Consider the following 13,423-nt stretch of genomic DNA (forward strand, 5'->3'; position numbering starts at 1 on the left):
AAAAGGTCTGTAAAAAAACAAACAAAAAACCAAAAAAACATATCAAACCATTGCAATGCTTTCTCCAAGATATTCCACTTGCAGAGGATGTTTCAAGTCGTGACTTCAATTAGCCATCAATGGAAGAGTGAAAACTCTCTCTCTCTGGCATTTCACTTTGTGCATCAGTAGCAAAGTCTATAGCACTATCATTAACCAAAGGATTCAAGAATATGTAGAATATAATGATATAACTGGAGAACATCAAGCTGGGTTTAGACAAGGTTACTCAACAAATGATCATATGTTTACTCTTTTGGCACTCATCCAGAAAGTTTTCTTTTAACCGTAAACTGTATGTGGCGTTTATTGATTTTGAAAAGGCATTTGATTCCATTAACCGAAATTTATCATGGCCCATTCTGATTAAAAATGGAGTAAGTGGAAAACTCTTCAATTGCATTAGGAGTATGTATAGTGTTGTTAAAACAAGAGTTAGATGTGGTGATAAGCTTACAAATTATATATGTTGTACTAGAGGAGTTAAACAGGGAGATGTTTGTAGTCCTATTTTGTTTTCATTATTTATAAATGAATTAGCGATAGAAATAATAGATAAGGGAAGGCACGGTGCTAGATTCACAAGTGACATTATGGAATTATTTATTTTACTACTCGCTGATGATATAGTTTTACTCTCTGAGACAGTTGTTGGTCTTCAGACACAGTTGAATAATCTGAAAAATTCAGCTAATCAGTTACAGTTACGGGTTAATTTGGATAAGAGTAACATAGTTGTCTTTAGAAAAGGGGGTTATCTGGCAGCGAGGGAAAGATGGGTTTATGATGGTGTTGTTATGCCTGTCGTTAATGTCTATAAATATCTTGGAATTATATATATCTTTGTATGTACGTGTGTGGAGTTGGGGGTGGGAGATATGGGCGTATGTGTGTGTGCTTGTACAAGTAAGTGTTCATCTCTGTGAGTGTGTGTGTGTGTGTGCCGTGGAAGCTGCGATACGTAGACTAGAAATGAGTGTGTGGAGGAGGGGGTAGAGGAGGTGCAAGGTAATGTGTGTGTGTGTGTGTGTGTGTGTGTGTGTGTGTTGGAGCTCATGTACGTTTATATGTATTTGACTGTGCTTTCATATGTGCTTGTACAAGTAAGTGTTCATCTCTGTGAGTTTGTGTTTGTGTGTGTGTGTGTGTGCCGTGGAAGCTGCGATACTTAGACTAGAAATGAGTGTGTGGAGGAGGGGGGTAGAGGAGGTGCACGGTAATGCGTGTGTGTGTGTGTGTGTTGGAGCTCATGTACGTTTATATGTATTTGACTGTGCTTTCATATATGTGAAACTGCATGTCTGGTGCATTTCTGTTATGCATGTGTGGGTGTATGTGTGAATGTGTGCCTTCATTTTTTACATTTATTTGCTTATTTATCACCATTGTTGTCTTATTTATTTATTTATTTATGTTTTATTATTATCATTTTATTAGTATTACTAATATTATTACTACTACCTTTTTCTATATTATAATTATTATTTATTTATTTATTTATTTATTTATTTATGCAAGCTTATCTATTATTTATTCCCCCGTTTTTGGTGTTTTTTTTTGTTTTTTTTTCCCAAGGCCTGACTAAGCGCGTTGGGTTACGCTGCTGGTCAGGCATCTGCTTGGCAGATGTGGTGTAGCGTATATGGTTTTGTCCGAACGCAGTGACGCCTCCTTGAGCTACTGAAACTGATCTTCTCTACACGTTTGAGTTTTGTAGCTGCATGTAAGGATTTATTTAGCAGAGGGAAAAATGCGTTGTTACATATTATGAAGAAACTTCGTTTGTTGAATAATAATTCCTTGAAGCTATTTCTGAAATTATTTGATATGCAGATACAACCTATTGTGCTATATGGTTCAGAATTGTGGGGGTTAGATAGAAAATCGGTTTTGCGCTGTGAGTCTGTTCATTTATCTGGGCTTAAAAAAAAATTTAGGGGTTGAAGTGAGAACACCCAATAATTTAGTATATGGAGAAACTAATAGGCACCCAGTCTATATTAACTCTGCTATTAGATGCATTCGTTACTGGTTAAAGTTATTAAAAATGAACAATACTCGACTGCCAAGTAAATCTTAAAATATGTTATATGATTTAGACTTAAGAGGCAAAACAAACTGGGTATCGAATGTTCGAATGTGTTTACGTGAACTTGGTTTTGGGTATGTATGGGAATATCAAGGAGTATGGGATGAAATTAGATTTGTGCAAATTCTTCGTCAACGATTGATAGACTGTAGGTGGCAGGAGTGGGAAAACCATATTCAAACGAGTGAAAGATTTGAAATTTATCGAAATTTTACCTCTAATCATATAGTAAAGCGATACCTTTTGTTTGATTTTAACAGACACCTCAGATTTACATTGACCAGATTTAGATTTGGAATCTCTGAAGTAAACACACACAGATATCGTTACAAAGCAACATGTCATTCTGAACAATTGTGCCCATTGTGCAAAAAATCAAGAGAGGATGAAGTTCACTTTGTTTTAAAATGCCCTGTGTTGACTGACTTACGAATCCAATTTATTCCTCAAAAATATTATATAAATCCATGCTTGTTTCGGTTATGTTTATCAATGGCATCTAACGATGAAAACACCATACGTAGTTTTGCTATGTATCTTTATAAAGCACTGCAATTAAGAGAGACACTCATTTCTTAGATTCATTGATAGTTTGTTGTGAATGACGTTGTATTGTTTATATTACCAATTGCAATGACACATGTAAAACTGTTATTACCCCCTATTCATATGGGGCTATGGCCTTAATTGAATAAATCATCTCTCTCTCTGTCTGTCTGTCTGTCATGATCTAAAGGGATGCCTGTCAATCTCCCCCATCCTTGTTTCCCAACACAAGACATTATTCACTCCCATCACTGACTTTAAGTAGTAGTGCACATGAATCACCACCACCTGTGACAAAATGTCTGGTGTTACCTTATCAATGTGAAAGTTGTGGGTGGATATGGCTGTGATCAATTCATTGTAACCTTCGTTGTTTTTTTGTTTGTTTGTTTTTTTTTTTTTGTTTTTTTTTGTCTGTGGATATTCATAGACACTTGGAGTAGACATGTTTAATATGAGCAGAGACACACAGAGATTAAAAAGAAAAAGATAAAGATAATAGGTATTTGTTAGTTTTTTCCTCACCCTTAATACTGTATGTACTACACAATTCTAATTGGTAAAGGCAGGAGGGTTGGGGGGAGGGGGGGGGATAGAAATGAAACACGTTGAGAGAGAGAGAGAGAGAGAGAGAGAGAGAGAAAGAGAGAGAGATTCTTTCTTGTCTGTCAAACGACCAACATCAGTTTGCTGACTTGCACAATGAAATCATGCTTTGAACCGGAGACATGCAATCGTTGCAATTTAGTAATTAAAATCAATTTCAGTTGGAACCGCGTTCTTGTATGCTTTGCTTTTTTATACAGTTTGAGTGAAAAGACGGAACATATCCGCCCCCGAAACAATCACATGATCAAGCCTTATGACAACCTGCTGATATTGGTCTGGTCGTGTTAGAGGCAGGACTGCTGTGACGAAGCGATCAACTCGAGGTATGGCGACTCTGAATTGATTAATTTTAATATGTGTGCATTAAGTTCTTTACACATTACAAACATTTGTTGAGATTCGCACATCGTCTGCTACGATCATCGCACAAAATAAACTCTTACCGAAGTTGTTTCCGCATTCTTCAGATATACTTTGGTCACAATTCTTCAGACTAGTCCGTGTTTGTGTACACGAGAGAAGTTTAAAAATGTCTTGTGGGTTTTCGGGTATGAATGTGGAAACCCAACTGTTTGTTATTTCTTAAAGAATAGGGATGTAGCGGTTGCAGTATTATTCGGAAATACTTATTTCTGAAATATTTCACTTTGTCATTAGTGTTTGCAGGCATTTCTCTCCTCGTTCGGCCACAACTGATGTTGCAGTCTCATCACATGACACAGCGGCCACAGAATCAAAGTGTGGAATACTTTTCTTTATTTTTAATAGTACGAATAGCAATACAGAGTTGTTCTTTACATCAGCCAAATATAACAGTTTCAAGAAACACGTCAGTGTTAGTGTGCTACTGACACTTGTGACAGGTATGTGGCGAGAACAACCAGAACAAGAAGATAATGAAGATATTGTTTAGGCCTTTGCTTTCGTGTTACTGAATTGCATGCGACTAGTGTGGTAGTGTAGTGTACCATAGACATTATTTTTATGTTGTTATTATTAACCCCCATCCCAATAAAAAAAAAAAAATTCTAAAATACAGCACAACTGATCAACTCTGCAGTGATGGGAATATACATGATTTCCTGTGTGATTCATGATTATTAGACTCTCTCTCTCTCTCTCTCTCTCTCTCTCTCTCTCTCACCCTCTCTCTGTCTCTCTTTGAATCAGAATGTTTTATTAGCTCAAAGTGAAAGGGCATATATTTGTAAACATGACACAGTTGAATTAAACAACTACAAAGTTGCAATTTCTTTCAATTTTAATGCCTTATAAGTTATATATATATATATAAGCACAGAAAAGTGGAGAATTTCATTTGTATTGCTAGATGACTAACAAACTTAAATAGAGAGGGATGTTTGTTGTGCTTAGGTCAATATAAACATTTTGACGTACGTTTCCTTGTGTTAGGCGACAAAGAACAAAATGTACCTAATATTTTGGGGGGCTTCATGACATAAAGGACAGATCAAATCATTAGCAGAAAAAAATTCTGTATTTTGATTGATTCATTGTCAATTCAGATATTGCTTATGTTGTTTCATTGAACTGTATTATGTTTATGTACACTTCTTCACTTGGGTCAGAGGCCTGAATGTGAATAAAACATTTTGATTCCGATATTCAATCTCTTTCTAGTGTAGTATTTTAGAAATCATAATTTTCCATGCTACAAGAACACCCAAGATAGACCATTAGATGTTCTGAGCTAGTTCCTTGTTCCTTGCTCCTTGTCATGTCACATGCACTAGTCTTGTGTTGGGGCTTGAGTCAGACCACTCATTGTAATCAGTGTCTTGGTATCCTGAACAGAACCTGCTGGGACCCTGTGAAGGGGTTTCTTTGTTGTTATCATCAGTTCATAAACATGAGCACATTTTATTCTATTCTCAGTATGCGAGTTTGTCTAAACCGAGTAATAAATATTAACTGATGTGTTACTCTGAATAACTAAATAACTTACCTCCACAATAAATTTATCAGCTGTGTTGTTTTGTCAGGTTATAAAAACATTGTAATTTATTTTTTAAAGAGTTAATTTCTTTGATTTTGTTGTGTGTAATAAATCTATATCTCATGCAAACCATCCTTTAACTTCAGGAAATTCAGCTGTGCATTGAACTTGTACAGCAATCACTGAATTGAATCATATTTTCAACCATATCGCAAAAAAATGTAAACATACAAAGACCAACTTTCTTTATTAAAAAAAAAGAAGAAAAAAAAAGGCTTTACAAATTCCCTTTGTCTGCTAAAAGTGCCATCACTAATATCAGTAGCTGTGTCAGCATTTTGTACTGTTTATCTATAACATTTGACCCAACACAGACTTCATTTTATCAACACTGTCACAGTGTTAGTCTTTCCCAAACAGTTTTGAATTATAAAGGTTATCTTATCTATTAAAGTGTTGTCATATCTCCACATTGCATTCTTCACTTGTGTTACTTTGACAGGCTATAAATAAAAAAAGAATTGATAAGTTCAGTAATTGGTTAGTAACCTCGATCTGTCTTTGAAGACAATGCATTGCATCTCCTGTTGATGTTCATATTGATTTTTGAAAACAGTAGTTGCACTCCTGATAAGTATCTATGATTTTGATGAGTAGCAGGTGTCTGTTTTGATTCATGAAAACTAAAGTGAAATTCAGGAGCATGTGTTTACATTATATTCTGAATGTAATGGACATCAGTTTTCTTTATTCTGAGAAATGTACAATAAAAATGTATTCAGTTACTAGGGGTGGTAATGGGAGAGGAGAGATTTGACTGGAAGACATCAAATACTATAGTAAATCAACCTATGTGAATTCATCGTGGCGGTTCAGGATATATATTCCTGTGCTCAGATGATACATCCACAGGCAGACTTTAACCCAGTCCTTTCTGGCCTTCTTTGGGCCCTGACAACTGCTGTGGAGCATACTCCTTGGTGAAGGGCTATCAGTGGTATCACTGGTACATACTGGTGAAGAGATGGAGTACAAAGGTCAGGTTGTCAAGCATGCGTCATCACCTCTTCCATTGGGGAGTGTGTCACTTAAGAATGTGTCATCTTGTTTGGTGGGGAATTTATCAGTTAGGCAGTAAAAGGCCCACTATTTATGCTGACAGAATTTCAAATTCTTCCCGCATTGTGTTATTTTAGCAACTATTCGCTGTAGGTGAATTAAAGCATTAAGTAATCAAGTTATTTGATAATCAAATTCATTTATTCATCTGTTTACATATTATATATCTGATGAATTTAAAATCTTGCATGACATGTTCATCTTTCAGAAATTGTTAAAGTCAAATTTAAAAAAAACAAAAAAACAAAACCAAGAAAAAACAGCAACAAAAAAAACAAAAAACAGTCAAGACATTTTCTTCAAACTCGTGCAAATGTTTTCGGTGAGACAGAAAAGAAATAGAAAAAGAAATTTTTCCATGGATGCTACTTGGTTTCACAAGAAATATTCAAATAAAAGAAACCTAACATCTGAAAACGCAAAGGAAAGGTATGAAAAATACCAGTTTAGAAATATAAGATCTTGACTATAAACAAATTAGAATTTAAACTATATTAACCAAAGCATATAAACACCCATTTTTCTGTGCAAGCACTAATTCATATACAGGTGTCCACACACTCACACACACACACACACACACACACACACACACACACACACACACACACACATTAGCAGCAGCACACACTAGCAGCAACACACAAGAGTGAAACATGTTGAGCATGCACCCCAGCTGTTAGCAAATTACAGTATAATGAGAACTTTGTCCATAGCATTAATCAGGTTGTTAGTTTGGCTTTTTATGCACACATTATCTTCACTAGTGTTAAGTGTATAGTGTTAATAAACTTATTTATGCAGATGGGATATTAATTTAGCGTAAAAGATAAAGTAATTAAGTGTATATTAGAAGTATACTATTAGGTATTGAATTGTGTGTCAAGCATGTAATAAGTGCACATATATGATAGCGTTATTTGACATTAATGTTGTGTGTATGATGATATGTTTCTGAACCGAAAATTTGTTGTTTTCATGTTGCACAATGCATGTGTGGATTAAAAAAGAACAACTACCCCATTTCTTTTGTTCCAGTGATTTTAAAAAAACACAAACAGTGGTGAGGGCACGAAGCAGCCAAGATGTCCATTTTCCGCAGTGAGCAGATGGTCCTGTGCCAGATGTTCTTGCAGTCTGAAGCCGCTTACGCCTGTGTCTCAGAACTGGGAGAACTGGCCATTGTGCAGTTCAAAGATGTGAGTGGATGGTGGACAAGAATTTCCTCTGTTAAGTGTTATTGTCTGATTTGTTTTCTTATGATTGTGTTCGTTAGATACTGTGTATAGATCTGTATGTTGCTGATGGAATTTGTTGGCTGGGTTTTTGGTTGTCATTGTTTGTGTCTTTGTTTATATTTACTTGAGTTGTTGTAATTTGATGTAATCACTTTGATTTTTCCCCCCCTTTATTTCTACTTTTATTATGACACACACAGATGCATGTGTACACAAACGTTGAAGAATATACACATACTCTCCATCTCTCTGTCTGTCTGTCTCTGTCTCTCTTAATGTTTCACCATTCCTCAGATTATTTTTTTGTCGATACTCTGTCAATGCTAAGTGAAATGTAGTAATGGGGATGTTTTGAATGTTCTATGTTTTTCTGTTCTCAGTTGAATCCACATGTCAATGCATTCCAAAGGAAATTTGTGAATGAAATACGGCGCTGTGAGGAAATGGAGAGGAAACTGAGTGAGTCTCTTTCTCTTACTCGCTCTCTTCAATCTTCGTGTGTGTGTGTGTGTGTGGGTGCGCGTTTGAGTGTGAACGTATGCGCGTGCATGTGTGTGTGTGTGTGTGTGTGAGTGTGTATGTGTGTTTGTGGTTGTGTGTACGTGTGCATGTATGTATGTATCTATGTAAATGTGACGTGTTTATGTGTGCGTGTGTTGGAGGGCAAGGGGGTGGGAGCAGGGGGACTGATGGAATATGGTGATGAATTTTTCTAATATGGTATTCAGAGTGTGCAGCTTTACCAACTTGAATGTTAGAGATTATAGATTTTCTTGGGTAAAAATAGTGAAAATTAATGTGCACTTTGACATTTGTTGTTTTCATTGCATTTGGTACATCACTGTTTCAGATGGGTAAAGTCTGACACATTTCATTTATACTTGGTGGTTTCAGGATTTTTTGAGAAAGAGATTCACAAAGAAAACCTGAAAATCATTGACCAAGGAGACAACCCCATGGCTCCACCTCCCAGAGAAATGGTCAACCTTGAGGTCAGTATTCATTCTCCCCCTTCTATTGTATTGTATTGTATTGTATTGTATTGCATTACTCTTTTTGTCACAGCAGATTTCTCTGTGTGAAATTCGGGCTGCTCTCCCCAGGGAGAGTGTCTCTACACTGAGAGCGCCACCTTTTTTTTCTTTTTTTTTTCTGCTTGCAAGTGTATTTGTTTTTCCTATCGAAGTGAATTTTTCCAGAATTTTGCCAGGGACAGCCCTTTTGTTGTCGTGGGTTTCTTTATGTGCACTAAGTGTATGCTGCGCACAGGTACTTGGTTTATTGTCTCATCGGAATGAATAGTGTCCAGACAACTACTCAAGGTCTAGTGGAGGGGGAGAAAATAGTAGCGCCTATGGGATTCGAACCAGTGTGCACAGATTCTCTCACTCCCCAGGTGGACGTGTTACCTCTGGGCCAACATTCCACATAGCTGTTTGCTATAGCTGTTATTGTCACCCTTCTGTAACCGTTGACATTCACACACATTCTTTCCACATACAGTCACTCTCGCTCACTCATGTACATTTACATTTATTACAGAAACTAAGATATTGTAAGTTCAAATGTTAGTGAATTACAATAAACTGGTCTGGCAGTATGCCTGACTTAATGATTGTCTGATTATAACTGTTCTCTGCTGACTTGATGTTGCAGTCCGTCTTTTCGAAGATCAATGATGAGCTTCGGGAGATCATTGTGAATAATGAAGCCATCAAGAGGAACTATCAGGAACTCTCAGAGCTCAAGGAAGTGATGGTCAAAACCCAGATCTTCTTCCAAACAGTAAGTTTTTTGTTTTGCATTTCTGGTTTGATTGCTGAAAAACAATCTGTTTGATTAAAAACAACAACAACAACAATTTGTCTGATAATTTTTTAAGTGGTGTTTCTGTTTTGCATATTTTTTTTCTGGGGAAAATAGTAACAGCAAATTGTTTGTTGCTTCTTCAGTCTTGAATCATTTATTTCAGTAACAAGACTGTAAAAAATTTAAAAAGTAAATGATGTCTTACAGTTTAGTAGAAGCTTCTTTATTGTTATCTGGTTAAAGTATGAGGCACCATTTTACACATCATTATGATAGTTGACTTAAAGCTGAAGAAGTAATTCATGACTTGAACTGGAGTTGGTGTATGTAATTCAGTATACATCCAGATTGTGTGCAAATAGAACATTTGTCAATAGGTTTTTAACACAATGCCACAAAAATTCTGGGCATGGAGAGAAAATCAGCTGACTGCCTGCAAAGCATATGTTTGTGAATGAGAATGGAGAACATAATTTTAACAGGCACCATGAAGGTTTTTGATTTCTATATGCAGCATGGTGGAGACTTTCACAACATTGTGGACGACGCACAACGGGCTTTTGCGCAAGATGAAACCGGCATCATGGGTGGTCAGATCATTCAACTGGGGTCAGTATGAAGAAAAAGCAGAATGCACATTATATGTGTGTGAATGTTGATGTTGATGTGCATACTTATGTAGCACCTTGGTTGGAAACCAGGCTCTTGGTGCTTTACAAACACAGTATCATTTGCACAACAGGCTGCCTACTTGGTTAGAGCTGACTGATGGCTGCTCATCATTAATTTCCTGTGTCATTCTATCACTGAGGTTTCAGTCACACACATGTACTCATATAGATATGTAACGTTATATGTGTATGACTGTTTTATTTTATTCACCTGTCATATACTTTATAGCAGCCATACTCCATTTTGGGGGTGTGCATGCTGGGTATGTTCTTGTTTCAATAACCCACTGAATGCTGACATAGATTACAGGATCTTTAATGTATGTATTTGATCTTCTGTGTGCCTATACACACAAAGAGTGTTTAGGCTTTAGCAGGTCTGCACATATGTTTACCTGGGACATTGGAAAAATCTCCACCCTTCACCCACCAGGCGCTGTTTCTGAGATTTGAACCCGGGATCTTCAGATTGAAAGTTCAATGCTTTTACCACTTGGCTATTGCGCCTATCAGTGTGTGAAGTACTGGAAGTTTAAAGCTGAAGCTTAGTCAACTATGAAGGCAGTTTGAGAAATGATAGTGTGAATGATGGTCTTGTTTTTGACTTCTTATATTTTACGTAGAGTTTATAAGGTACAATCCTTCAAATGATGGCAGTATGTTTTGTTTGTGAAGAGAAGTGCAGGAGGTGGGAAGGGTGCGAAATGGGAGGAGTTAGTCAGATGTACATTTGAACCATATGTGCACACACACTCATACACACACAACACAACACAACAACACAACACAACACAACACAACACACACACATGTACATATATATGTATTACTGTTAACAGCATATATGAATGCATACAGAAGCCTCTTTATCACTTATCTATGTCTCTTTTTTCTTTCTCTCGGTCTCTATTTACCTGTCTTACAAATGCATGCACACACACATGCATGCACGCACTGATACGCATATGTATGCATTCAGTTCTGTGCAATGCTTGTTTTTTTTGTTGACAATATCATAATGTTCTTTAGCATATAGATTTTGATAATATTAATTTTTCCCAGTCAGCTCAGCACATTGGCAATTTCACTCTTGATAAACATGCAGTGATTGTTTCCAGGTTTGTAGCAGGTGTCATCCCACGTGAGAAGGTTCCGGCGTTTGAGCGCATGCTTTGGTTCGCCTGTCGCGGCAATGTTTTCCTGAGGCATGAGGCCATTGACCACCCTCTGGAAGACCCCATGTCTGTCAGTGGTACTTTTATTTCTTAGCAAAAAACAACCACCCAGCTAACCTTGTAAATGGAGGAATGCAGGATCGTTGAAAGAGGTTATCTTTTCAGATCATTTCAAGCTTAGCTGTCTTTGTGGGTGATGAAGTGCTGTGCTCAAAATGTCTGAAAGTGAAAACGATCTTTAATTACACATACTTAACCGTTCCTTTCATCAAGAATTTTTTCACTCCTGCATTTACCAGATTAGCTGCTGTTGTTTCTTGTTTGTATATTTTTTGTTTTTTTTCATGGTCATTTTTATACTTGCTTTTTATTTATCGGTTGTTTTATTCATCAGGTACCTCCTTTCCACTCAGATTACTTTTTGTATGTGACTGTTTTAAAACACAGATGCCCCTCTTAATCACAAAAATCAGGATCAGTGTGGAGTGAGTTCTGTTGAATGTCATTGTGATTTTGAGATTTATTCACAAGTTAGGACTGTAATTTATATGGAATGAGATGCACTGAATCAGGCAGGAGATTTTGCTATACTGATATCTGACTGAAGGAAGATTTAGAAAATGGTTCATTTCGTATGGTTTTACACACAGTTGTTTCTACATTAACAATGCTACTTCCTATTGTTTTACTCATAATTGTGGTTGTAACTTGTGTGTTAACTTCTTGAGACAAAAAAACTGGAATATCATCCCTGTGAACATTAACACACATTTGAGAATTTGACAGAAATAATTTTCTAAACAGAGTGTAGAGGAGAAATGAGACTTGGCTGTCAGGTTGCCAGCAGTGTATTGACATTTATCTGGTTTACTTCCATAGCGTGAAAGCTGAGCTTTGTATCTGAACTGTTTTGCTTAATTGTGGAATTAACCCTCCGCACACCCCTACCCTGTGTACATATGTGCATTTGTTATTAATTAACAGAAATCTGTGACAAGCATGGGAACCACTTTTTTTGTCCTTCCAGGGAGATCTAGTCTTCAAGGATGTCTTTGTCATCTTTTTCCAAGGAGAGCAGCTGAAAAACAAAGTCAAGAAAATTTGTGAAGGGTAAGTAGAAAAGACACATTGTTGTGTATGCCTCTATGATAGTTACTCATTTCCAGTCTCCATCTCCATGACTCCTGTCCTGTAGAAGCTTGAAATTGTCAGATTCATTAGAAAAATCCTAGTTCATGCAAGCTGCAACAATATAGTAAGAACAATGACATAACCTCAAGTTTGTTAAGATTGTTCACATACAATATCTATGCTGAAACAGCAGTGACCTGTATTGTGATGGTTGATGTGTTCAGATTCAAGGCCTCCCTGTGTTAAAACAGCAGTGACATGTATGGTGTATGGTAATGATTGATGCGTTAGATTTAAGGCCTTTCTGTGTTGAAACAGCAGTTACGTGTATGATGTGTTCACATTCAAGGCCTCCCTGTGTTGAAATAGCAGTTATGTGTATGATGTGTTCTGGTTCAAGACCTCTGTGTTGAAACAGCAGTGATGTGTATGATGTGTTCAGGTTCAAGACCTCTGTGTTGAAACAGCAGTGATGTGTATGATGTGTTCAGGTTCAAGGCTTCCCAATGTTGAAACAGCAGTGATGTGTATGGTGATGTGAATAAACAATGAGGCCAGCAGACCATATGATTAACAAACAGTAAACAGTGGTAACTGTAAACAGTGGTAACTGTAGCTAGCACACAGGTAAACAAAAAGGTACGTTGGAACAAACCCAGACACTTTCTCAAAAAACGGAAGCGCTGGGCCTGTCCTTACACCGATCATTTGACATGTGCACACAGCAGTAAGGACAGGTAGTGTACGGTGATGGGGTTGATGTCTTCAGATTCAAGGCCTCGCTGTACCCTTGTCCTGAGACGCCCCAGGAGAGGGAGAGCATGCTGAGGGGTGTGGTCACACGCCTGGAGGACCTGAAGACTGTGAGTCGTGGCTTTGAATGTGGAGACTTTTTTTGGGGGGGAGGGTGTGTGGGGGGTGGGTCGGTGGGGAGAAAACAGGGGGCTTGTTGGATTTTTTCTTTACGGTAGACGGTTGGATGAGTGAGTGTGGGGTGTTCATATGTTTAGTGGGACACCGGACGATCAGGCAAGTTAGGG

At 37.3% G+C, this 13,423-nt stretch overlaps 1 protein-coding gene across 4 annotated transcripts in view; it reads left to right on the forward strand.

The window, feature by feature from the left end:
* The first annotated feature begins 3,506 nt into the window (after positions 1-3,506).
* LOC143292804 (V-type proton ATPase 116 kDa subunit a 1-like) overlaps positions 3,507-13,423 on the forward strand; it is a 38,013-nt gene continuing 28,096 nt past the window's right edge. For all 4 annotated transcript variants that reach the window (XM_076603389.1, XM_076603391.1, XM_076603392.1 and 1 more), the window contains exons 1-9: positions 3,507-3,606; positions 7,398-7,558; positions 7,978-8,056; positions 8,492-8,589; positions 9,254-9,382; positions 9,921-10,015; positions 11,196-11,322; positions 12,280-12,362; positions 13,153-13,246. In XM_076603389.1, coding sequence (XP_076459504.1) covers positions 7,445-7,558; positions 7,978-8,056; positions 8,492-8,589; positions 9,254-9,382; positions 9,921-10,015; positions 11,196-11,322; positions 12,280-12,362; positions 13,153-13,246 — 819 coding nt within the window. In that variant the 5' untranslated portion in view covers positions 3,507-3,606; positions 7,398-7,444. The remainder of the gene's footprint in view (positions 3,607-7,397; positions 7,559-7,977; positions 8,057-8,491; positions 8,590-9,253; positions 9,383-9,920; positions 10,016-11,195; positions 11,323-12,279; positions 12,363-13,152; positions 13,247-13,423) is intronic.

Source organism: Babylonia areolata, chromosome 18 (assembly GCF_041734735.1).
Source record: "Babylonia areolata isolate BAREFJ2019XMU chromosome 18, ASM4173473v1, whole genome shotgun sequence".
Lineage (NCBI taxonomy): Eukaryota > Metazoa > Mollusca > Gastropoda > Neogastropoda > Buccinidae > Babylonia > Babylonia areolata.